The sequence below is a fragment of the Heloderma suspectum genome, chromosome 1 (assembly GCF_057233095.1).
Source record: "Heloderma suspectum isolate Gila_16-S chromosome 1, 16-S_ref, whole genome shotgun sequence".
Classification (NCBI taxonomy): Eukaryota; Metazoa; Chordata; class Lepidosauria; order Squamata; family Helodermatidae; genus Heloderma; species Heloderma suspectum.
In genome coordinates this window covers 350632776-350656249 of record NC_139458.1, presented here as the reverse complement: position 1 = coordinate 350656249, position 23474 = coordinate 350632776, and the positions used below count along the sequence as shown (strand labels likewise).

The 23474-nt window shown below is 45.5% G+C and overlaps 1 protein-coding gene across 2 annotated transcripts in view; it reads left to right on the top strand.

Annotated features, from left to right (window-relative positions):
* Nucleotides 1-23474, top strand: part of CNKSR3 (CNKSR family member 3) — an 85126-nt gene that overhangs the window by 20425 nt on the left and 41227 nt on the right. Inside the window, exon 2 of one of the 2 annotated variants that reach the window (XM_084827865.1) lies at nt 18804-18967. The exons of the other annotated variant lie outside the window; for it this stretch is intronic. Coding sequence (XP_084683991.1) covers nt 18804-18967 — 164 coding nt within the window. The remainder of the gene's footprint in view (nt 1-18803; nt 18968-23474) is intronic. 2 annotated transcript variants of the gene reach the window in all.

Below are 23474 nucleotides of genomic sequence, written 5' to 3'. Positions count from 1 at the left end.
CATATGCACATTTAAATGGTTTAATGAATATTTACTTTATTGGGTGACAATACTAACCAGCGAAGCAGGCACCATTAAATGCTATTTACTGGTGAAAGTACAAGAGAGAAAGTACAGGGAAATCTATATACCAATTCGTGTAGCTGTTGCTATATTGTTGGAAGTGGCCACGCCCAGTTTAAAAGGTGCTTGAGTAATGGGGCTAGTAAAGACCTCTGGCTGAGACCTTGGATTGCTGCTGCAAAATAGGTTAGAACATCGATTCCTCAAACTGGGGCATGCTAATGTGCCATAAGGGGGAGCAAAAGCAAGGCAATGGTGATCCTTGCTTTAGCTGGCAGCCATGGTGGGGTGGGGCCAGAATCCCAGGAGGGTCACCACTGTCCAGAAATGGTCAGTGGTGGCTTGAGGTCTGACGGATTGGGAGGCAATCCTAACTGGCAGTGCCGGCTCCAGGTTTTTGAAGGCCCTTGGGCAAGACACCCTCAGTGCCCCCCCATCTCTCAGTGAATCTACCTTCTCACCACCATTATCGCCAGCTGCTCTTGCTCTTCATCCTCATCAATGCTACCACTTGGTTGCTTGGCAGGCAGAGAGCCAGGGAGCAAGCAGGTGGTGGCATCTGCTGCTCCTCATCCTCCTCACCACCATCACTACCACCACCTCTGACGGGTCCAGACCGAGAGGCCGGTGAAGAAGTCGGTTGCAGTAATAAAGAGGAGGTGCAACTCCAGGGGGCTCTTGTCAGTGGGCCCCTGTTGTGGTGTGGGCCCTCAGCAGGTGCCCAACCAAGCCTACTTTTTATGGATTCTCCCACAGTTGCAAGCATCTGCCCATTTGTTCTGTAAGGGATGATGAAGAAAACGTATATTCTTGAATGTAAATCCATAATCTGCCCTTGGGCAATACCTTCATTAGGACTCACCAGAATGCCAGAAAAGAGTGTTGCAAGCATTCAGGTTTTCCAGAACTCTTCTTCAGGTTAGGTGGTACAAAAAAATCTGTGGTGGCGGTAGGGAAACACAAGAGTACGAAGATTAGGCCAGAGATTGTGGCCATGGGGTCTGCAGCTTAGATGTGATCTCAATCAGGACACTGCAGACTGCAAATCTTCAGTGTATTGTGTCTAATGGGGGATATATCCTAAGAAGGGTTTCTAGCTGGCTTTGTCTAGTTGAAATTCTCTTGCCAAAAAGCCAAGCCATTGTGTGCAAGTGCTAGGGATGGTGTCTTTTTCTCAGGTAGGATGTTCACAAGCTAGATCATGGCAGCTAGATTGCAGGTCAAGGAATGACTACTTCATGGCAGGCTGTAGCTAGCTACCTTGAAGCTCATCAATGGCATGAAAATGTGCTCTTACCACACACTGTCTTCTGACTAGCCTATGGGCGTAACAGCAGGCACTATGGGTCCTTGCATATATGTGCATTATTATGTGCATTATTAATCTGGGAGCGCATCTAAATAGGGGAAGGTGATGATGATGTGAGCAATGACTTTTATTGCAATCTTCCAAAACAATGCCACATGGCAGTGGGAGGTATTCCAGCCCAACCCAGGTGTTGGTCCATGTTTTCCTAGGAGCTGAGAGCCAAGGTTGCAACATGGCTTCCTGTTTTCACTGTGGGAATAAGCCTCCAAGTATTAATTATTAGAGTTCAACCAAAGGAGCCCTTGTGACTCACAAACAAGTCCTGTAACCACACAAAAATCCATAAAGGTTGAAACAACGCACACTCTCAGTTGCAGACTGCACACGAAGGTCTTGGAATACCGGGTGTGACCATACAGGGTTAAGCAGAACACGTTATCCTGGCACACAGGCCCTCCTGCATGAGAAGTATAAACAGGGCTTGCAGTGTATACTGTTGCTTCTAAAACTTAAATAAACTTGACCAACTTAAACTTGGGGCATTTGTTGACCTCCAAAATAAATATTTTCACTTGCTCAAAAATGTATAAATAGGACTCTTCCTGGAAAGGTGTTAACTTGGTTTCACTAGGTGGTACAAGTGAAACTTATTAGTAGGCAACTAAGGAAATTAAACAAAAGTTCAAAGGGAGTTACTGGCCTTCTGCTTTTTACATGTAAATTTTCCAGTTTTGTACTGTGTTAACTGTGTTCTAAAAATGCTTTGAAAATTGCTTGCATATTCTGCTTTAATTTTTCTCTTAATTATTGTATTCCACACCAAAAAAATCCAGATTTTGAAAGAATTTGCAAAGTGCCATATATTGTCATAACTTCCAGAAAGGTAGCTCAGTTACGGCAAAAACAACAGACCCTTGTGTTACCTTAAAGATTAGCATTTTTTTAATGGCATACAGTTTTGTGGACTAGTTGACTTCTAAATTGCTATATTTGGGTTTAACCGAAAGAGAGCATGACAAATACAGTTGTACGCACGTGGTACATGCTGTCTGGCCATCCAAACAGGCTCAGTTCTCTCTGTGAACCAGCCCAAAGGGCAGGTGGAATATGGAGGAGTAGAAGGCCATATAACGAGATAACGCCATCTGTATTAGGAAAATCTGAATTCAGAAGTGTGGGGCAAAGAAAGCCTTAAGCAAGGCAACATACAAAACCAAACAAATGATGAGGATAGCCTTTAAGAGGAGGTAACACAAAAAAGAGAGGAGGAAACAACTGTATTTAAAAGGCTTAAAATAAACATTAATTTCCTCATTGGTCACTTCATGGTAGTAATAGCTCAACTTACCTCAAACTGTTTGTTTATTCAAGGAAACCGTCTCAAGCACATATGAACAATCCTCAGCTATATTGGTCTATTATTTTTTCCACCTGAACATCCATACATATGAATTTGTAAGTCCCTATATGGGCTGAAAAGCAGGTAATAAACGTATAAGTAAATAAAATGCATTTGAAAATCCATTGGACTCTATTAACTGAACTCTGCTTTTTCATATAATTGTCTTCTTATGGGTCTAGTGCCCATTTATAAATGCTGGAATGGAATTTATTCCCGCTCTTGGCCCCGTCTGCAAAAACGTAAATATTTTTATAATGTGGATGGTACAGATGGTGGCAGGACACTACTGCTTTATAGCAGCATTGAAGTGCACTGATAACTGTTGGGGCACATTATAGATTTGATATACCGCTTTTGTAGTGTTATTTCCTGCTTTTTATTCCACATTATCCAAAATGCCGCAACAAAAGCCATTGTGTGTCCTGCGAGGTATAAATGAGCAAGGGGGATATAGCGTTACCATGATGGGATCGTAACGATATGACACATCTGGCCTGAGATTGGCACTGAAGTGGCTAAGGGACTGAGTAGGAGTCAGGCAGTCCCTGGTTTGAATTTCGCTTCTGCCATGAACTCATGAGGTGGCTTTAGGAAAGCCACTCTGTCTTGACTCGGGCCCTCCCACCTGCAATACATGGGATGATAATTCTGACTTACTTTATAGCAGGGGTGGGGAACTTGTGGCCTTTCAGAAGTGGTTGGACTCCAACTCCCATCAGCCTCAGCCAGCATGACCAGTGAGATGATGGGAAGTGTGGTCTGATGTCATCAGGAAGGCCCACTGGTTTGTTTTTGCAGCACAGTCCTATACATGTCTACTCAGAAGTAAGTCCAGTGGTGCTCACTCCCAGATAAATGTGTATAGGATTGCAGCCTTGGTGTCCCTGACCAGTGCTTGTGTGTGCTGAAATTAATATTCAGAGAGTACCTATCTTGAGCATGTGCAGAGTGCATTCTCTGGGTAAACTTGGTCAGCACATCTGGGGATAAGGAGTAAGTCTCCCAGAAGTGCTGAATGAGGATTTTTTTGTAGCATATTTACACAAAATGTAAATTTTAAATGGCGAAAGGGTATAGGTTGCCAGTATTAGAAGGTGCTGCCTGTGACCTCTTCTGCTCTTCTTGCAAAAATAAATTACAATGAAAATCTTTAAAACAAAATTACAAGAGCCAAAATTAAACCCTTGATTCTCACTCAACAACACAGAATCACAGATCTGAAGTATTTAAAAGAAGCATAAAAACATGCAGGCTACCAGACTGGGTTGTTATAATCACCCAGCATTCAGCTTTAAATAGATCGCGTCCCTCAGTAATACCTCTCAAGGTGGTGGCACTAGAACTGCCTAGGCTTGCCTCTCTGGGTCAGGTGTTTCTTTAGTTCAACTGATACCACCTCCAGTTGTTGAAAGAAGCCAGTCTTTGTAACTGGTTTTGTTGAAACTTGAAATGCCAGCTGTCTGCAGCAAATCTGTGAACACACTTTTGTTTCCAGTTTGTTTGTTCAAGTCTGGTTGATAGCATCGGCTAATGTGTTGAAAGAGTACATTTCAGACAAATGTGGCGGGGTTAGTGAAATGCTCCTAAAATTTGTGTTGCCTATTGAACTCCTAAAGCTCATCATATGAAGTCAGATGTGGAGGTATTCATTGTTAGCGTGCCGGCAAACTGTCCTCTGTCCCCACCTTTTCTTTCCCACCATGCTCCCATTTTGCAGGTTGTTGAACTAGTATTGAGTTTGAAATGGTACCAACAACATAAGCCCTATTCAGGCATTCTGTTTTTGTGTACAGCAAATGTGTGAGGAGGGAGGAGCGCTCTAGCGCCATCCCTCCATGTGCATTTCCATCACCCTATTCTCTAGGAGGGAGACTTTTTGAACAGGAGAGCCTCTTGCATCCGTGGAAGCTCTCCATGTGATTGAGAACGTTGTCAATTGTGTGGAGATCCTCCACGGATATGGGAGGCTCTCCTCTTCAGAAAGTCATCATCCTTGAGTAGAGGATGATAGAAATGCATGAGGAGGGGGCAGGGCTAGAGCACTCCCTCTCCTCAAGCGTTTAGTCTATACAGAACACCTGAATAGGGGTATAGTAATTATGAGTTCTCTGTTTCCCCTTCTTTGTATAAAGTGCTTATATGTCTCTCCTCCTCCTCACATCCCTTTATAGTAATCGACTGGTACAGATAGAGAACGAAGGCTGAAACAGTGGCTTCTCTGACACCACCCAGTGATACCACTGGAGAGTTGGGTATATGAACCCAGATCCAGGCCCGGGGCTCTACAGGGGCTTTCATTCTGACGGGCTGACAAGCAAATTTGCCCTCCAGATGTTTTGGATGACAATTCCCAGCATTCCTGACTATTGGCCTTGCTGAATGTGGCTGATGGGAGTTAAAGCCCAAAACATCTGGAGGACAACAGTTGGGGATGGAAACTAGGGGGTTGCGTCGAAGGCTTTGCAGAATGTGTGGGTTTAGAAGAGGAATGTAGAAGAAGTAAGAGGTGTTATCACACAGGTGTTCCCGGTGGTGGTGGTGGTGGTGGTGGTGGTGATGCAATTCTAAGCATACGGGTCAGCGAGGATGTGCTTTGCTAATTTCATTTTCAGCTGAAGCTACAAATGCAGCTACTTCACAGTCCCACAAACCTCTTGTGTATATATGAGTATCACTGTTTCCTGAGCAGTTGGGAAGAAGTGAAATGAAAAGTGACCAGAGCGTTTGGATGGGCACAGTCCTTCTGAAACTTGGGATGTTAGAGAATTCTGCCATGGACTCCAGTGAGGCCGGATTCTTTAGCATCCGGCCCCTCGGAGTCCATGGCGGAACAGACCACACACCTCTGCCACCCCGCAAAGTTTCCCCGGAATGGATCCTACCTGCCACCAGCTGGGTCCAGTCTGTCCACTGCCGTCCTGTGGAAGCAAATGGCATCCAGCATAGTGGATGCCATTTACATCCCATCTCTTTGCCATGATAGGCTACGTAAAGATTTACATAGCCTATCACAGCAAAAGACAGGGACGCAGATGGCGTCCACTACCCCAGACGCCATTTGCGTGGCAGCGGCCGGAAGTCCGGCTGTGGATGGGCCTGGCCGGTGGCTCTGTGGACTCGCCGCGGAGCGGAGCCGGCCAAGGAGGATTCTGGGGGGAGGGACAGATTGCCCCCCCTTGCGAATCCTGTAGCCTATCGCGGCAAAAGGCAGGGGCACAGATGGTGTCCGCTACGCCAGATGCCATTTGCGTGGCAGCAGCTGGAAGTCCGGCTGCGGATGGGCCTGGCCAGCGGCTCTGTGGACTCGCCGCGGAGTGGAGCTGGCCAAGGAGGATTCGGGGGGGAGGGACGGATCGCCTCCCTCCCCCCCCGCGAACCCCCTCAGCAGACTGGTGAGTAGCTTTCATACACCTCTATCTGAAACTCTCTTTCTGGAAGCGTGAAGCGCACACAGACAGATGGTCAGCATCCAGTAATCTTCCAGGGACTGTGCTGATCATAGTATCGATCATTTGTAATCCTGTTGGGGCAAAATGTGCTTGTGCAGATTCTGTGCAGACGTGAGAACTCTCTGGACCGTGGTCAAATATGTGTTGAAAATTAGACCTACCGTTCCTATACTGATAAAAAACAGTGATGGAATTCAGTGGGCAATCCTGGTGGAAGTGAACTTTAAATTGTAGTATTTGAGTACAACCCAAGACACAGTTCAGAATTCCTTAGCTCCATTGAAATCAATAGGACATAAGCTCTTAATTATGGAATGAATTACACTCTTTATTTCTGTGTGTGTGTGTGTGTGTGTGTGTGTGTGTTTACAGTTATATTTTTCTGCTCTTGGTTTATAAAGATGATATCACTGAGTTTATAACAAAGGGGACTTGAATTGAGTACTATGATGCTGCGGAAGAGAGAGGAATCATGTAGACCTCTTTTCTTAAGGACCAGCTGCTACTGTGTGTGCCTCTTTGTATGCTCCATTCAACATCAGAGGTCCTGCAAAACAAATATGACAGAGTTCTATTAGGAGCAGGGCCTTCTCAGTGGTGGCTTGAACTTTCTAGAATACCCTTCCACCAAGCCTCAACACTGTGTACCAGCAGTTTCCAACCAGATATTGCTGAACTACAACTCCCATCATCCCTAACCATTGCCCATGCTGGCTGGAAAGTAATATCATGTATTAGTATAATGTATGATATTAACGTATGTACTTAAAATCCTTTTATTCCTCTCCTTTCTTCTCCTTTCTTCTTTTTATTAACAATGTTGTGAATGATTATTGTAATCGGGTATTTTTTCATCATTTTTTTTTTTCTGTTGTGGATCACTGCCTTGTTGTGGCGAAGGGGCTTGCGTAACTCAGTGAAGCCATAAGCTATGCCGTGCAGGGCCACCCAAGACGGACAGGTCATGGCAGAGAGTTCTGACAAAATGTGATCCACTGGAGAAGGAAATGGCAACCCACTCCAGTATTCTTGCCAAGAAAACCCCATGGAACGTATCACAAGGCTAAAAGATATGACACTGGAACATGAGCCCCTCGGGTCGGAAGGTGTCCAATATACTACTGGGGAAGAGCAGAGGGAATTTCCAAGTAGCGCCAGAAAGAGTGAAGCGGCTGGGCCAAAGCCGAAAGGACACTCAGCTGTGGATGTGTCTGGTGGTGAAAAGAAAATCCGATGCTGTAAAGAACAATATTGCTTAGGAACCTGGAATGTCAGATCAATGAAGCTAGAGGTGGTCAAACATGAGATGGCAAGATTGAACATCGACATCTTGGGAATCAGCCAACTAAAATGGACAGGCATGGGCGAATTTACTTCAGGTGACCATTGTATCTACTACTGTGGGCAAGAATCCCTTAGAAGAAATGGAGTAGCACTCATAGTCAACAAAAGGGTGGGAAAACCAGTACTGGGGTACAATCTTAAAAACGATAGAATGATCTCAGTATGAATCCAGGGCAGGCCATTCAACATCACAGTGATTCAGGTCTATGCCCCAACCACTGATGCCGAAGAAGCTGAGGTTGATCGGTTCTATGAAGACCTACAACACCTTCTAGAACTAACACCCAAAAAAGATGTCCTCTTCATCATAGGGGATTGGAATGCTAAAGTAGGAAGTCAAGAAATCACCGGGATAACAGGCAGGCATGGCCTTGGTGTACAAAATGAAGCAGGACAAAAGCTAATAGAGTTTTGCCAAGAGAACACGCTGATCATAGCAAACACTCTTTTCCAACAGCACAAGAGGCGACTCTGCACATGGACATCACCAGATGGTCAATATCGAAATCAGATTGATTATGTCCTTTGCAGTCAAAGATGGAGAAGCTCTATTGTTGTTGTTGTTCAGTCGTTCAGTCGTGTCCGACTCTTCGTGACCCCATGGACCATAGCACGCCAGGCCTTCCTGTCCTGCGCTCTCTCCCGGAGCGTGCTCAAGTTCATATTCATTGCATCCGTGATGCTATCTAGCCATCTCATCCTCTGCCGTCCCCTTCTCCTTTTGCCTTCAGTCTTTCCCAGCATCAGGGTCTTTTCCAGGGAGTTTTCTCTTCGCAAGAAGCTCTATACAGTCAGTAAAAACAAGACCTGGAGCTGACTGTGGCTCAGATCATGAGCTTCTTGTTGCAAAATTTCAGCTTAAATTGAAGAACGTAAGGAAAACCACTAAACCATTCAGGTATGATCTAAATCATATCCCTTATGAATATACAGTGGAGGTGAGGAATAGATTTCAGGGATTAGATCTGATAGACAGAGTGCCTGAGGAACTATGGACGGAGGTCCATAACATTGTTCAGGAGGCAGCAACGAAATCCGTCCCAAAGAAAAAGAAATGCAAGAAAGCCAAGTGGCTGTCTGATGAGGCTTTACAAGTAGCTGAGGAAAGAAGGGAAGCGAAAAGCAAGGGAGAAAGGGGAAGATATATCCAACTGAATGCAGAGTTCCAGAGAATAGCAAGGAGAGACAAGAAGGCCTTCTTAAATGAACAATGCAAAGAAATCGAGGAAAACAACAGAATGGGAAAGACTAGAGATCTCTTCAAGAAAATCAGAGATCTCAAGGGAACGTTTTGTGCAAAGATGGGCATGATAAAGGACAAAGAAGGCAGGGACCTAACAGAAGCAGATGAGATTAAGAAGAGGTGGCAAGAATACACAGAAGAACTATACAGGAAAGATCTGAATGTCCCTGATAGCCATGATAGTGCAGTCACTGAACTTGAGCCGGACATCCTCGAGAGTGAAGTCAAGTGGGCCTTAGGAAGCATTAGTAACAACAAAGCTAGCGGAGATGACAGTATTCCAGCTGAGCTATTTAAAATCCTAAAAGATGATGCTGTTAAAGTGCTGCATTCAATATGCCAACAAATTTGGAACACTCAACAGTGGCCACAAGACTGGAAAAGGTCAGTTTACATTCCAATTCCAAAGAAGGGCAACGCCAAAGAGTGTTCAAACTACCGCACAATTGCGCTCATTTCACATGCCAGCAAGGTTATGCTCAAAATCCTACAAGCTAGGCTTCAGCAGTATGCGAACCGAGAACTACCAGAAGTACAAGCTGGGTTTCGAAGAGGCAGAGGAACTAGAGATCAAATCGCCAACGTTCGCTGGATCATGGAGAAAGCAAGAGAATTCCAGAAAAACGTCTATTTCTGCTTCATTGACTACGCTAAAGCCTTTGATTGTGTGGATCACAACAAACTGTGGCAAATTCTTAAAGTGATGGGAGTACCAGACCACCTTACCTGTCTCCTGAGAAACCTGTATGAGGGTCAAGAAGCAACAGTAAGAACCAGACATGGAACAACCGAGTGGTTCAAAATTGGGAAAGGGGTACGACAAGGCTGCATATTGTCACCCTGCTTATTTAACTTATATGCAGAGTACATCATGAGAAACGCCGGGTTGGATGACTCACAGGTCGGAATTAAGATTGCCGGCAGAATTATCACCAACCTCCGATATGCAGACGATACCACCCTAATGGCAGAAAGTGAAGAGGATCTAAAGAGCCTGTTGTTGAGGGTGAAAGAGGAGAGTGCAAAAGCTGGTTTGAAACTCAACATTAAAAAAACTAAGATCATGGCATCTGGCCCCATCACTTCCTGGCAGGGGGAAGAAATGGAAGCAGTGACAGATTTTACTTTCTTGGGCTCCAAGATCACTGCAGACGGTGACTGTAGCCATGAAATTAAAAGACGCTTGCTCCTTGGGAGGAAAGCTATGGCAAACCTAGACAGCATAGTAAGAAGCAGAGACATCACCTTGCTGACAAAGGTCCGTCTAATCAAAGCTATGGTTTTCCCAGTAGTAATGTATGGCTGTGAGAGCTGGACTATAAGGAAGGCTGAGCGCCGAAGAATTGATGCTTTCGAACTGTGGTGCTGGAGAAGACTCTTACGAGTCCCCTGGACTGCAAGGAGGTCAAATCAGTCAGTCCTAAAGGAAATCAACCCTGAGTGCTCATTGGAAGGACAGATACTGAAGCTGAAGCTCAAATATTTTGGCCACCTAATGCGAAGAGAAAACTCTCTGGAAAAGACCCTGATGCTGGGAAAGACTGAAGGCAAAAGGAGAAGGGGACGACAGAGGATGAGATGGCTAGATAGCATCACCGATGCAATGAATATGAACCTGAGCACACTCCGGGAGAGAGCGCAGGACAGGAAGGCCTGGCGTGCTATGGTCCATGAGGTCACGAAGAGTTGGACACGACTGAATGACTGAACAACAAGCCCCCTTTTTTCTTTTCTTTTTTGTTATAATTGCAAATTCAAAAAATGTTTTAAAAAACGCTGGCTAAGGATGATGGGACTTGTAGTCCAGCAACATCTGGGGTCCAAAGGTTGGAAACCACTGCTTTGTACCTTCAGAAGCTGGCTTTTAAAAAAAGGCCTTGGGCTTCATTGAGTCAGGTTTGTGTTGGCTGTTGATTTGCTAGGTGCTATTTTACATTCCTGTTGTTAAAAGTTTTCTGTTTAATGTGGTTGCTTTTTGCTGTGCCTCTTTTTGTGTCCCTTGGTGCTTTATTATTTTAACAATTTGTGTTGGCTGCTTTGAGTTTGATACTTATACGATAAAGCAGGGCATAAGTTGTTAAACGAACATAAGTTTGCCCACGGTGCATTTCTCTTCTCCCTCACTGTGCTATGTTATGAACCATCTTCTGCTTCTGTAAAAACAGTAGAAAAGAGCCAGTTTGAAGTGATGCCTTAAATCAGCCTTCCCCTGCCTGGTGCCCTTCAGGTGAATTGGACTACAGCGCTTATCATTCCCAGACAGCTTGGCCAATGACCATATTTGTTGTGGATGATAGAAGTTGCAGTTCAGCTCATCTGGAGGGCATGAGGTTGAAGAAGGCTGCCTTAGGGCACACTCCTATGCATGTTTACACAGAAAAAAGTCCTACAACTCCCAGCATTCCCCAGCTAGCATGGGGAGATTTCTGTGCTGTTAGAAGAGAACAGGAGTATTCGTTTGTGGATTCTTGATTGTGAAGAACTTTAAGATAGCTCAGTATGCATTCACTCAAATCTTGAATATGCAACTATGTCCTGAAAATTTGTCAAGCTTCATTTCAGACTTGGCAGGATTATATTTAGGAAAGTGTCATTTTATTGTTGGTGCTTTGAATGTTTTAAATCAAGAATAATTTCATGACCAGCTCTCATCCTACATAATGACTGGTTGAAGGCCACAGTGCAGACAGTGGTGGAACCAGCTTTGTGTGGCCAGATTTACTTTGGATTTATGTTTTTCTTTTTAAATAGTGCCCCTCCCTCCCCTTTAAATTCAACAGCTCAAATGTTTGAAACTCAGGGGTGTTTCCAAAGCAGTTTGTTATACAAGAGGCTGCTTTTCCAAAGAAGTTCTGTTATGACAGGCAAAACCTTGAACCCGCCTATAGTAGCTCTCTGCATTTATTCATTTATCTAGAGTATTTATATACCACTTTTTAAGAAAAAGAGGTCTTAGGAACATGTTTCAATATAGATGTTACAGTCCCAGCAGGGCCGGGCTTTCTCGTGTAGATCTTTCACCCTTGAACAAAGAAACAAACTTTCTCACCTTTTGCTAGATTGCCCATGTAGGTTCTGGCTGTAGCGTTGTAGCCAATACTCTTCAGATCCATAGCTCATACTCAAATGCCAATATATCTTCCCATTTTTTCCCCCAATGATCTTACTTGTAATTACTTGTAATTATACAATTTAATACATAGGCCAAAGTGAATAGGACATGCTTTAGCATGGGTTGGTGGGCACATCTGGAATGTTGGAGTGTTGTGAGCACCCTCACAAAATGGCCACCATGGGGCCCATTCCATTCATAGAATCTCTACAGTGAGCAAACTCATGACACTAAAAGAAAAGTATCCTGCCCAAGAGCTTAAGTGCAAGGTAGAGATGGGGGCTGAGCTCCAAAAGACAAATCTATACTTTTGAACCCACATAAAGATGGTGCTGGGAGACAGCATTTCGCTTTGCAGTGTGCCAGTCTCCCAGTTTTATAAAAAAGTGAAATAAAAATCTTAAGAAATAAAATAAAAATCAAGAGGGGCAGAGAGCCTTGCAGTGCCAAGAGAGGAATACATGGGCACATTGGGGCTCATGAGCACCATATTGGAGATCCCAGCTCTGTAGAGAGTAATGGAACCAATGTAGTGACTCCAGCTGAAGGTAATTCGAGGGAACCTTCCTGTAAGGTGCTGTCACCATTATCTCTCTACCTCTCCTCTCCTTTCTTCTTGGTTTTGATGTATAGCAAGGCCTCTTCTGAGAATGGGCCACAAGCCCTCAAGCTTATGTGATGCATAGATTCCTGTTCATAGTTATACTCTAAGGTTGCAGTCTTAAATACACTTAGTAGGGAATAAGCCCCACTGATCACAAAGGGACTTGCTTCTGAGTAAATATGCATAAGGTTGCTCTGGCACTGCTGTTAGCCCGTACTTATTTGGGGCTTGCAGGTGAAAACTAGCTAGCCATCGTTTCAGCTGGAAGGTGGGTTATATATATATTTAATTAAATAATAAAAGTTAATTCCTCTCTCAATCAGTGAATCAGAGGATACATTTCTACTCCCTTCTTGTTTCCCAATCTGGGTGGCAATCTAAGTGAAAAGGTGTGAAATTTACCCCAGTGTGTCTCACAATATAATTTTCATGACCTGAAGTACCTAGCGTTGTTGAATGGTAATTCCGCCCTAGGAGGTGGAAGTGGCATTTGCAGAGTGCTGGGTCCATGAAAGCTGAAGGGAAGCATCCTCTCTCTCTCCGCTTCTGTTTTTTGATGGAGGATGCTGCCACCAACCGTTTCCTACCTCTGCTGTGCTATCTCACCTACCTATCCATGAGAGGCGGCTTGGATGAAATATTGAGCCATCGTCCCCTGCTGGGGAAACAGCAGCATAATTCTGTTATGGAACTGCATGTTCTTTCTGTTTCCTTAATGGTATATGACCTTCAAAATTGAAGGCATTTTTCCAGAGTTGGAATCCCCATTGTGGCTGCTACCAGAAATGTGCTGTTGGTCTTGCAGATGCAGTTGGATCATGGTGGTCACCACCACCACCCATGCCAAAATGTGCCATTGCAAGTGCCTTAGATGCTAAGGCACTCCGCTAGCAGGGGAGGCCCTTCTCTTATCTCTAGTCTCTCATAAGATAGGAGATAAGAGAACTGTTTCCCTCACTAGTATTACCTGGGAAAACCCTGGGATTTCCTTTCAAGGTGCTAGCAAGGGAAACTCTTCTCTACCCTGAGAGATCAGAGCTAATGGAATTATTTCCCTTGATAGTGGTAGCAAGGGTGAGGCCTGTCTGAGTTGGGGTGGGGGGGAGAGTGTGTGTCTGTGGAGGTGGGCGGGTGGCAGAGGGTCTGTGGGTGAAATGGGAATGAGCATGTGTCTGAGTGCGTGAATGAGCATGTGAAAGTGAGAATTAGAGTATGTGCCTGTGTGCCTGTGCGCACACGTATGTGGCCTCTGGCACCCCATCAGATACCAGGTCCCTTGGGGCCAAAAAAGTTGTGCATCCCTGCTCTAGCTGGTCTATGTTTCATTTTGCCTTTTGGATGTGCCACCTTTTCTTCTTTTTTCTCCAGTGCTGGCCCTGAAAGCTGCTTGAGGCAGCCTCATGAGGGACAGAGAGATGAAGGCAGGAATTGGTGTTTAAATGGTGCAGCAAGACTTTTCAAAGTGTTGGCCATAGCTAGATGACAGGGAGGGGACATGCGGGCTCCACTTCAGGAAGCAAAATTTCTTGGGCTGGCACTGTCTTGTTCCTCCTTCCACCTGCAGTAGCAGCTCTGTACTAAGTTTCTGTTGGCCTTTTTCTACAGCTGGCCAGGAACCTCTGTGGCTCAGTGGCAGAGCACCTGCTTTGTATGTAGAAGGTCCCAGGTTCGATCCCTGGCATCTCCAGGTAGGGCTAGGAAAGAATCCTGCTGGAAACCCTGGAGAGCTGCTGCCGGTCAGTGCCGACAATACTGGGCTAGATGGACCCAGGGTCTGACTCAGTTAAAGGCAGCTTCCTGTGTTTCTCTTGGGTCCTGTTTTTCTTTCTCATTGAATCTGCTCTGGTTTTATTGTTTCAGTTTTTACATTGCAGTCCTAAGCATATCTACTGTGAAGTAAGTCCAGTGGAGTCAGTGGGGCTTACTCTTAGGTAAGTGGGTCTAGGATTGCAGCCTTAAAGGAGTTCAGGAGATTCAGATGTGCATGTGGATTTCATGTGTGGTAGTCCCAGCTTGGATCCAGTTGGAGGAATCCGATTGGTGTGCACAAAGGAATGCACTGAAATAAAAGGCGAGGGATTTTTTGGGAAGCAAAGTGTCTCTGTGCGTGCATTGGTGTCTCTCAGGACACGTAATGAGTGGGACATGATTGAGTTACTCCCTAACTTAATTTGATTGCTTATGTAAAGCAGTAATTAAGAGTGATTAAAAATGGTTTTTTCTCTCTACTTCTTTGATGTATATTTATATGGAAAGTAGTGGTTCTAATCCGGTTTAGTGACTAAGTATAAGCCTGGAAACAGTAGTATGCTGTGTTGGTTAATTAATCTAGAGTGCAAGGGTGTAATCTTGTGGGTGGCTGGGAAAGTCTGCTTTTGTTTTGGGAAGAGGGAGAGATGCAATTTTCTTTAAAGCGGCCAAGAAATGGTTACGTTACTTATTCATGGAGAACTTTAGCATTCTGTTGTGTCTTTGACCCAGTACTGAGTCAGGAATGCTGCATTCTTAGATATTTGAAAACTGACTTTCTGTAGCATGCAGTGTTTTAATTGGAGTGACAAGGAAATGGATAGCACTTGGCAGGACATAGGATATCCCTCTCCCACCCCCAAGTGTAAAGCATCTGTTGGGTGAAGCTGTAAAGGAGTAGGTGCACCCTAATATTGAAGCACAACAGTCTCTTTGGATTTTAATGCTGAATTAAGGTGGGATACTTTATTTCTGCTAAGCTGATCTTTTATGAGTGTCTTTGTCAGGTGTCCCAATTTGATTACCTGATTGTCCTCCTGCAGAGGAATTTACCCAAACAAAGACACTTTTTTCTCCTCACATTGAACTAGTGGATTAATAACACTTGCATTATTTTCCTTAGCATTCCAGTGTTTCAATGTATTCCCTATTCTGTGATATCACTAGGGCTCCTGCACCTTTTGTACAGAAGAGGTCATTTCAGTAGGTGTAGCTTGCATGACAAACTATACCTCCTATTAAAGGTGCAGGAGCCCTGCCCTCCTTTGACTCCCGTCACCCTGGTGCAGCCTTCCCTAAACTGGTGCCCTTCAGATCTGCTGGATTACAGCTGGCCAAGCTGGCTGGCAATGATGGGAGTTGCAGTCCAACACATCTGGAGGACCCCTCGATTATCTCTTGGTACTGCATGATATTACTGCTTTTTTAAAAAGTTGATGCTTAGTCTTACTGGGAGGTGATGGCTCTACTGAGACTGAAAACTGGCATGAAAAGGGAAAGACGATAGCTCAGCAGTAGAGCAAAATGCTTTGCATGCAGAAGGTCTCCAGTATCTCCAGGGGCCCATCTACACTGGGCTTTTACTCTGGGGCAGGTGCGAGTTGAGGTCCCTCGTGATAGATCACACAGTCGCAACTTCGTAGCCATCTTTGGTTTTCACCCAGAAAATGAGGAGTTCCAAGGAGTCGTTTTATTACGTTTTTGGGGGGTTGCTGCGGGTTCCCCTGCAGTTGCGGACTGTCTGTTCCTTCCCCAAACCGACTTCACATTTTACAGTGGGTGTGTTGTAGGCATGTGTAGTGCCTGCATCACCCTGCGGCCCTTTACTCCCCCCATCCCTTCGCAGCTGCGCAGTTACGGAGGCACAGAGGGGCGTTTTCATCTATTTCATCACACTTTTGCACATTTTTGCAGCTTTGTATCTTTGCAATGGTTGCTTCTGGACTCAGTACCCAAGGGCCGGGGGGGGGGTGGTGGTCTTGGGGTGGAACAACATTGCTCCGGCCACCATTTTGGAGCAATGGCTAGGCACGTAGTGCTCATGCTTGTGAGTGCGAACCGTCATGAGAGTCTCCAGCTGGGGAACTGGCAAACTGATGGTGTGGAAATGAAGGAGCACAGAACACTAACTTTTTACCTAAAAAGGAACGAAAGACACAGCAGAGCCCCTCAAATACAAAACAGCCACTGAAATGTTGCACCCCCATGCTCATGGGACTGCACAGCTGCGCATTTCAGTAAGGGGGGGGCATGGCGAGTCTGTAAGGGAAGCACGCAGTACACTGCGAGTGTATCACAGGGCATGGTGACTCGAAGCCGCATTGCTGCGCAGTTGCGACGGGGTGGGGGGTCAAAGCAGTGCCATATAGATGCGGCCCTGGTAAAAAGATCAGATAGCAGATGATGGTAAAGGCCTTTGACTGACAGTGGTGCTACAGAATCTTGGCCAGAGCAGACAGTCCTGGGCTACATGGAGACATAGGGCAGTATCCAGTGGTACTACTACACAGAGTAGGTGCACTGAAGTGAATGGGCTTAGTCTGGGTAGAACTACCATTGGACACTGCCCATAGCCTGACCTGGTATAAGGCGGCTTCCTTTGTTCCTATGATCTAATCATTAGATTCTGATGTCTGTTCCCAGGGTTGATTAGTACACTTAACCATTATAATGTTCTTGTGTGGGTGTCATTGCCAGCTGACCTGTAGCCTGTTTTGTGGGTTAATAAAGGACTTATTTAATGCAGGAGAATCTAGGCCATTTCAGGGGCTGGTTGCAGACTTCTCTTACTTGCCCAAAACAGGTTACATAGGAAGCTGCCTTATACCGGGTCAGGCCGTTGCTCCATCTAGCTCAGTATTTATGACTGACAGTGGCTTTTCAGAGTTTCAGACTGGGTCTTTCTCGGCCCTGTTTGGGGATGCCAGGGATTGAACCCTGCCAGGGATGCAAATCATGCACTCCACCACTGTTCTTACAGCCCTTCCCTCGCTTTTGCACGATGTCTGTGTGACATCTTGTAGGAATTTAATGATGCATCCTAACCTACCTACCTTTTCTTGAAAATGTTAGCTGGTCTTTTAGGAATGCAATGGCAAGTGAAATGCAGTGGTAGTTCTCAATGATGAACATCCATGTGGTTGTATTTCAAATTAGGATTGCCAACTCCCAGTCACCCCCCACTCCCAAACTCCTGTGTCTTAACAGCTATGTGATGGGCAGAAAAGGTGAAAGAAACCCTAATCCCAGCTTTGGTAGAAGAAGGAAGATGTTGCTTCCCCAACCTGGTGCTCTCTGGATGTTTTGGCTACAACTCCCAGCATTCCTGACCATTGGCCATGATTGATGGGAACTGAAGCGTAAAACATCTGGAGGGCACCAGGCTGAAAAAGGCAGCTCTATGGTAACATTTCGGAGTACACTTCCCTTTTACTTCACTGGTGCTTTGCCTTAGTATTGGTTTTCCTATATGAAAGGCCACATCTCACGGAATGTGCCTCAGTTAACTGGAGTTCTAGTTCTTGTCATCCTAAGAACTCGTGATCTGCAACAACATTAAAATATTTTTACAAACCTCATGCAAATCTAGTAATACATTACATGCAGCATAGGAATTAGAACCCCCCAGCAACTCCTTAACTTAGGCAATTAAAACCTGGACCGAAGACTTGCATTTAGCCATGCTGCATAGAATCTGTGGCTGCATTATGTGTGGGAATAGTGTAATCACAGGATGAGGGACAACCTTATGATGGCAAGGAAGTCTGGGTGTCCTTAACTTTTGGTATTGACGGTAGGGATCTTGAAAGCTTATATCATTCTGGCAGTGTTGGTGAAGTAGTTGAGCTTAGTTTTTATGAGCTTTAGCATTCAGATGTTAAGTGTTTTTTCAGTCCCCTTTATTTCCTGTTACCCAGACTCTCCATGACATCATAGCACTGAATCCAGTGATAGCCAGAGAGGTCACAACAACACGCCTTATCTATTGTCATATCAGAGAATGGCATTGAGAGGTGGAGGTGAGGCTGGTGGTGGTGGAGGAGTTTACAGGCATGATTTAAATTGGAGGATGGAGAAAGGGGCGCAGGGCTATTAGTGGAGGTCCATTGATGCTACTCTGTGTAATCATAGATGGGCCTAATGAGATGCACTAGAAGTCACATTATAGTGCTATCCTGTTCAGTTTTACTCAGAAGTAAGCCCTATTACGTTCAGAGAAACTTACTTCCTTGTAAGTGTGTATAAGATTGCAGCCTTAGTCAAGTATAAAAATCATACGTAGTGGGATTCTTTTAAGGTCATGTCCTTTCCTGTTCTCATTATTTTCCTGTCCTCTTTTGCTTTTATTTTTATAATGTTTATAATAGTGGATGAGTGGTGTGTGGGATGAGGGAATATATTTTTCAGCTTCTTATTTAAGCAACAATAAGCCAGAGAATAGGTGTGCTGGATGTTTTGGGTTGTTGGTTTTTTTTTTATTAGTGGAAAAAATACAAATACAGTTACAATGGCTTTCTTTCTTATTTAGGGTTGGATGATTGCCTGCAGCAGTATGTCCCAAAAATTGAACGAGAGAAGATAAATGGTGCTCAGCTGTTACAGATTTCCCACCAGGATCTTGAAGAGTTGGGTATCACTCGGATTGGACACCAGGAACTCGTTTTAGAGGCCGTGGATCTCCTCTGTGCACTGGTCAGTGGATAGAATGAATTATAGGCATGAAGTGGAAATCCTCCCTCATCTTTCTCACCTTGACTAATGGAATAATTTCTCAAAAGGGAATTGCTCTGTCCCTGGGCTCCGTTGGCAGATTATATCTAGGCAAAGTGGCATAGTAATGCAGGCTATTCTCCCGGTTACAAGTCTGTTTAACCAGAAGGGAAATGAAGTTGATATGTAAGGCAGTGTGCAGTTACGCCAGGGGCAAATGTTCAAGTGGGACCCTAATTTAAAGCCACGCTGCTGCTCTTGTTACAGCGGGAACATTTCAGACAAGTTAAGTTTGTAATGGACTTCCAAAGTGAACGCCTGAACATGGTTATGGGATGGATGGGGGTTAAGTTGGAAGTTTAATCATGACAAGATGGAAATGGTGAAAATTATCTATCTATCTATCTATCTATCTATCTATCTATCTATCTATCTATCTATTTTATTTATTTATTAATCGTCCATCTGGCTGGTCACCCAGCCACTCTGGGTGTTGTACAACAAAAGAACAGTTTAAAACAATAACATACTACATTAAAAACATCATATTTCTAAAAATACCCTAACCCAAATGCTTGCCTGAACAACCATGTTTTTAATGCATGGGAGAAGCTCATTAAAGAGGGGGCATGGCAGAGTTCCCTAGGGAGGGAGTTCCACAGAGTGGGGGCCACCACACAGAAGGCCCTCTCCCTCGTCCTCACCAGCCTAGCTGTCCTGGCTGATGGGACAGAGAGAAGGCCATCCGAGGCTGATCTTCTTGAGCGGCCTGTCTGGTGTTGCTGGAGGTGCTCCTTGAGGTAGGCTGGCCCGGAACCATATAGGGTTTTAAAGGTCAAAACCAACACCTTGAATTTGGCCCGGAAAACAACTAGTACCCAGTGCAACTCCTTCAGCACTGGAGTGATGTGACCTTGCCGGCGGATGCCTTTAATCAGGTGAGCCACTGCATTCTGTATCAGCTGCAGCCTCCAAACCATCTTCAAGGGTAACCCCACGTAGAGCGCATTACAGTAGCCTAAACGAGAGGAGACCAGGGCATGTACTACTGATGGGAGCAGATGGTCGGGAAGGTAGGGGCGCAGCTGCCGTATCAGATGGAGTTGGTACAGCGCTGTCTGGCTCACAGCTGACACCTGAGCCTCCATGGACAGCTGGGAGCTCAGAATGACCCCCAGGCTGCGGACCTGGTCTTTCAAGGGTAGCCGTACCCCATTCAACACCAGGTCAACATCCCCCAGCCTCCTCTTGTCTCCCACCAAAAGTACCTCGGTCTTGTCAGGGTTCAGTTTATACCTCCCCATCCAGCCACTCACCATCTCCAGACATTTGGACAGGGATTCTACAGCCAACCTTGGTGAAGATTTGAACGAGAGTTAGAGCTGCGTGTCATCTGCATATTGATGACACCACACCCCAAACCTCCTGATGATAGCCCCCAGCGGCTTCACATAGGTGTTAAATAGCATCGGGGAGAGGATGGAACCCTGAGGCACCCTACAAGTGAGCGGCCATGGGTCCGAAACCTCCTCTCCTACCTGCTGGTACCTGCCGGAGAGGAAGGACCAGAACCATCGCAATACAGTGTCTCCAATGTCCAACCCCTCCAGGTGGTCTAGGAGGATACCGTGGTCAACGGTATCAAAAGCTGTTCAAGGAGAACAAGGAAGGAGCATTCACCCCTATCCAGAGCCCTCCTCATATCATCCACCAAGGCGACCAAGGCCATTTCTGTCCCATGCCCAGGCCTGAAGCCCGACCGAAATGGATCTAGATAATTGGTTTCTTCCAAGGGTGCCTTCACCTGCATTTGCCATGACCCACTCAATCACCTTGCCCCAAAATGGCAGATTTGAGACTGGGTGAAAGTTGTTCAGAACTTGAGGATCCAAGGAGGGCTTCTTTAAGAGCAGTCTTATCACTGCCTCCTTGAGGGCTGATGGCATCACTCCCTCCTCAAGGGAGGCGTTCACCACCGCCCTGATCCCCTCACCTAATCTCTCTCTGCAGCCCATAATGAGCCAAGATGGGCAAGGATCAAGTAAGCAGGTGGTCGACCTTACAAATGAAAGCACCTTGTCCACTTCATCAGGAGGAAGAAGCTGGAACTGATCCCACAAAACTGGTTTGCCACAGGCCGCCTCTCGCTCGCTAACTGTATCCACGGCGCACAGAATAACACTCCTGATCCGATCAATTTTATCCACGAAGTGCCTTGCCAAGGCCTCACAGGAGGCCTTAGAATGCTCCAGCAGTTCTGGAGCCACAGGACCGACCAGGCTCCGGACCACTTGGAACAGCCTGCTGGGACAGCACTCTGTGGACACGATAAAGGCAGCATAATATTCCTTTTTTGCTGCCTTCACCACCACGTGATAGGCTGAAGATGCAGCTCAAATAGTATCTGGTGGGACATTGGTCCTTGCTGGGGTCATTCCACCCCCCACCCCACCTGAAGGGCAAGTTTTGGAAGCTCAAGGTGCTTTTGGATCCTGTCTCCTGCTGGCTCCTCTGGCATTCGCAGTGCCTAGGACTATCTTGCATCAGTGTAGCTGGCTGTAGCCAATCCTCCCAGACAAGTTTTAGCCTCCGCCATCTATGCTTTGGCAACCTTCTGTTTTAATCTGCTTCCAAACACTTTATATCAGATGCCTAAAGAGACAATTGGAAAGCCGCAGTTAGTGCAGGATGCTGGAACTCGATGTTGTATGGGGGCGGAGCTGGGGGGTGGAGGGTGGAATGCAAGGTACGCTATCCTGGTCTTCGCTCATCTGTGCTGGTATGCTTCCACGTTCAAGTCAAAGAGCTGGTAATGACCTTTTAAGCCCTAAGCTATCAAGGGCCTATATACTTTAAGGAATGCCTCCTTCCCTTACCCTTGGGCTTGTGGGGGTGCCTTCATTCCATGTCCCGTCTTGCAAAGGTGAGACCTGTGAGGGCAGAGGTTGGGCCTTTTCTCTGGTGGCATCAACATACTGTAACTCTCCCTCGTCAGGCCTCTTCGCTGATGCGTTTTCTGGTAAAGATCTGCTTTTTTTCAGAAATCTTTTCCTACAAGCTGATTTGTGTTTTCAGAAAGGTTGCACTGTGTGACGTTTTATCTGCCTGTTACATTGCTGGTCCATTGTAGATGTGTCATGGGTTTGGGGTTTTGTGTGTGTGTGAGGGTGTTCGATAGGTTCTGTTAATTTTTGTAAGCTGCTTCAGGTGCTGTGTGAATAGTACAGAATGTGGCACAGAAATATTTGAGTAACCAAAAACAAAAAAAAGAAGACCCACTGGAGTGACTGTTGATAATGGTTCACATGCTGATTGAGTTGAAATGGTCAAATCAGTGTTCTGTGCTCTGTATGGTTCTAGGCTTATGAGCAGGGATGGGTGTACTCTGCCTCGAAAAAGAATCTTCTGCATGGAAACCCAACATCTGAGCTTAGAAAAGGTGTATTCTATTACCTGTCTAAACATTGAAAACTAAACAACCTTGGTTATTTTGCATCGTGACGACCAAGGAATGACAGAAGGGCCGATGGGCTGAAATGTAATGGTGTCTTTATCTTGGTGGAAAGTGCTTCTGCTCACACAAGTTGGGGCACCCCATTTTTTGTGAACCCCCCTACCTAGTGCAGCCCTCCACACCAGATCAGATTCTGTTCCAGGGTGTCCCCCAATCCTCAGGAGCAGCTTTTTAGAGGAGATGGGGGAGGGGCTTAAGATGGTGAAGGGAGAAGAGCCAAAACTGAATGCTCAGACTTGCATGACTAGAAGCACCTCCCACGAAGGCTGAAGCTGTATCCCTTGGTGATTAGAAATCCCCTTAGCCCCTTTTCTGCATTCCAAGATTGCCCTAACACTTTTAAGGCCATTGTTGTAGTCACCAGAACCAGCAACTCTCTGGATTTCTTTTTTAAATGAAAGATGAGTTATGGCTGCAGCTTGTGAGGTCTAGGAGGAGAATGTTGAGAAGATTCTGAATTCTCCCCCCTCCCCTGCCCTTCTTACTTGTCTGGAAGAGGCCTCAGCATGACAACATTGGAGAACTCTCTGTTCCAAAAGATGACCTAAGTTGCAGGTGGCCAGATAGTGGCATTGGCAGTGGGAACTGGTAGCTTACCTGGACAGGAGCAGGAGGGACCTGTGGAAGTGGGCATGGCATAGAATTAGATTAGTGCCTGTTCCCTGTCTCAGGAGAGTAAGCGTGCACCATCCCAAGATACAGAGTCACTTTACAGGAATTGCATGTTAAGAATGGCCCTGTCTCTCATATTTTAGAATTGACTTGTTTCAACCTTGTCAAAAAGATTATCCACCACTGTCTTAAATTTTATATTGTCAAGTTTCTTCAGGAATGGAATGTAGATTGGTTTTAAAATAAGCAAGTGTATTTTTGAGGTTTGGAGTACTTCGCTGGGGAGTATTTAGGTGGGAATGTGAATTGAGTATTCAGAAGAGCAGCTTTCCTCTCCCTAATCCTAACAGGTTTAGGAGCCAT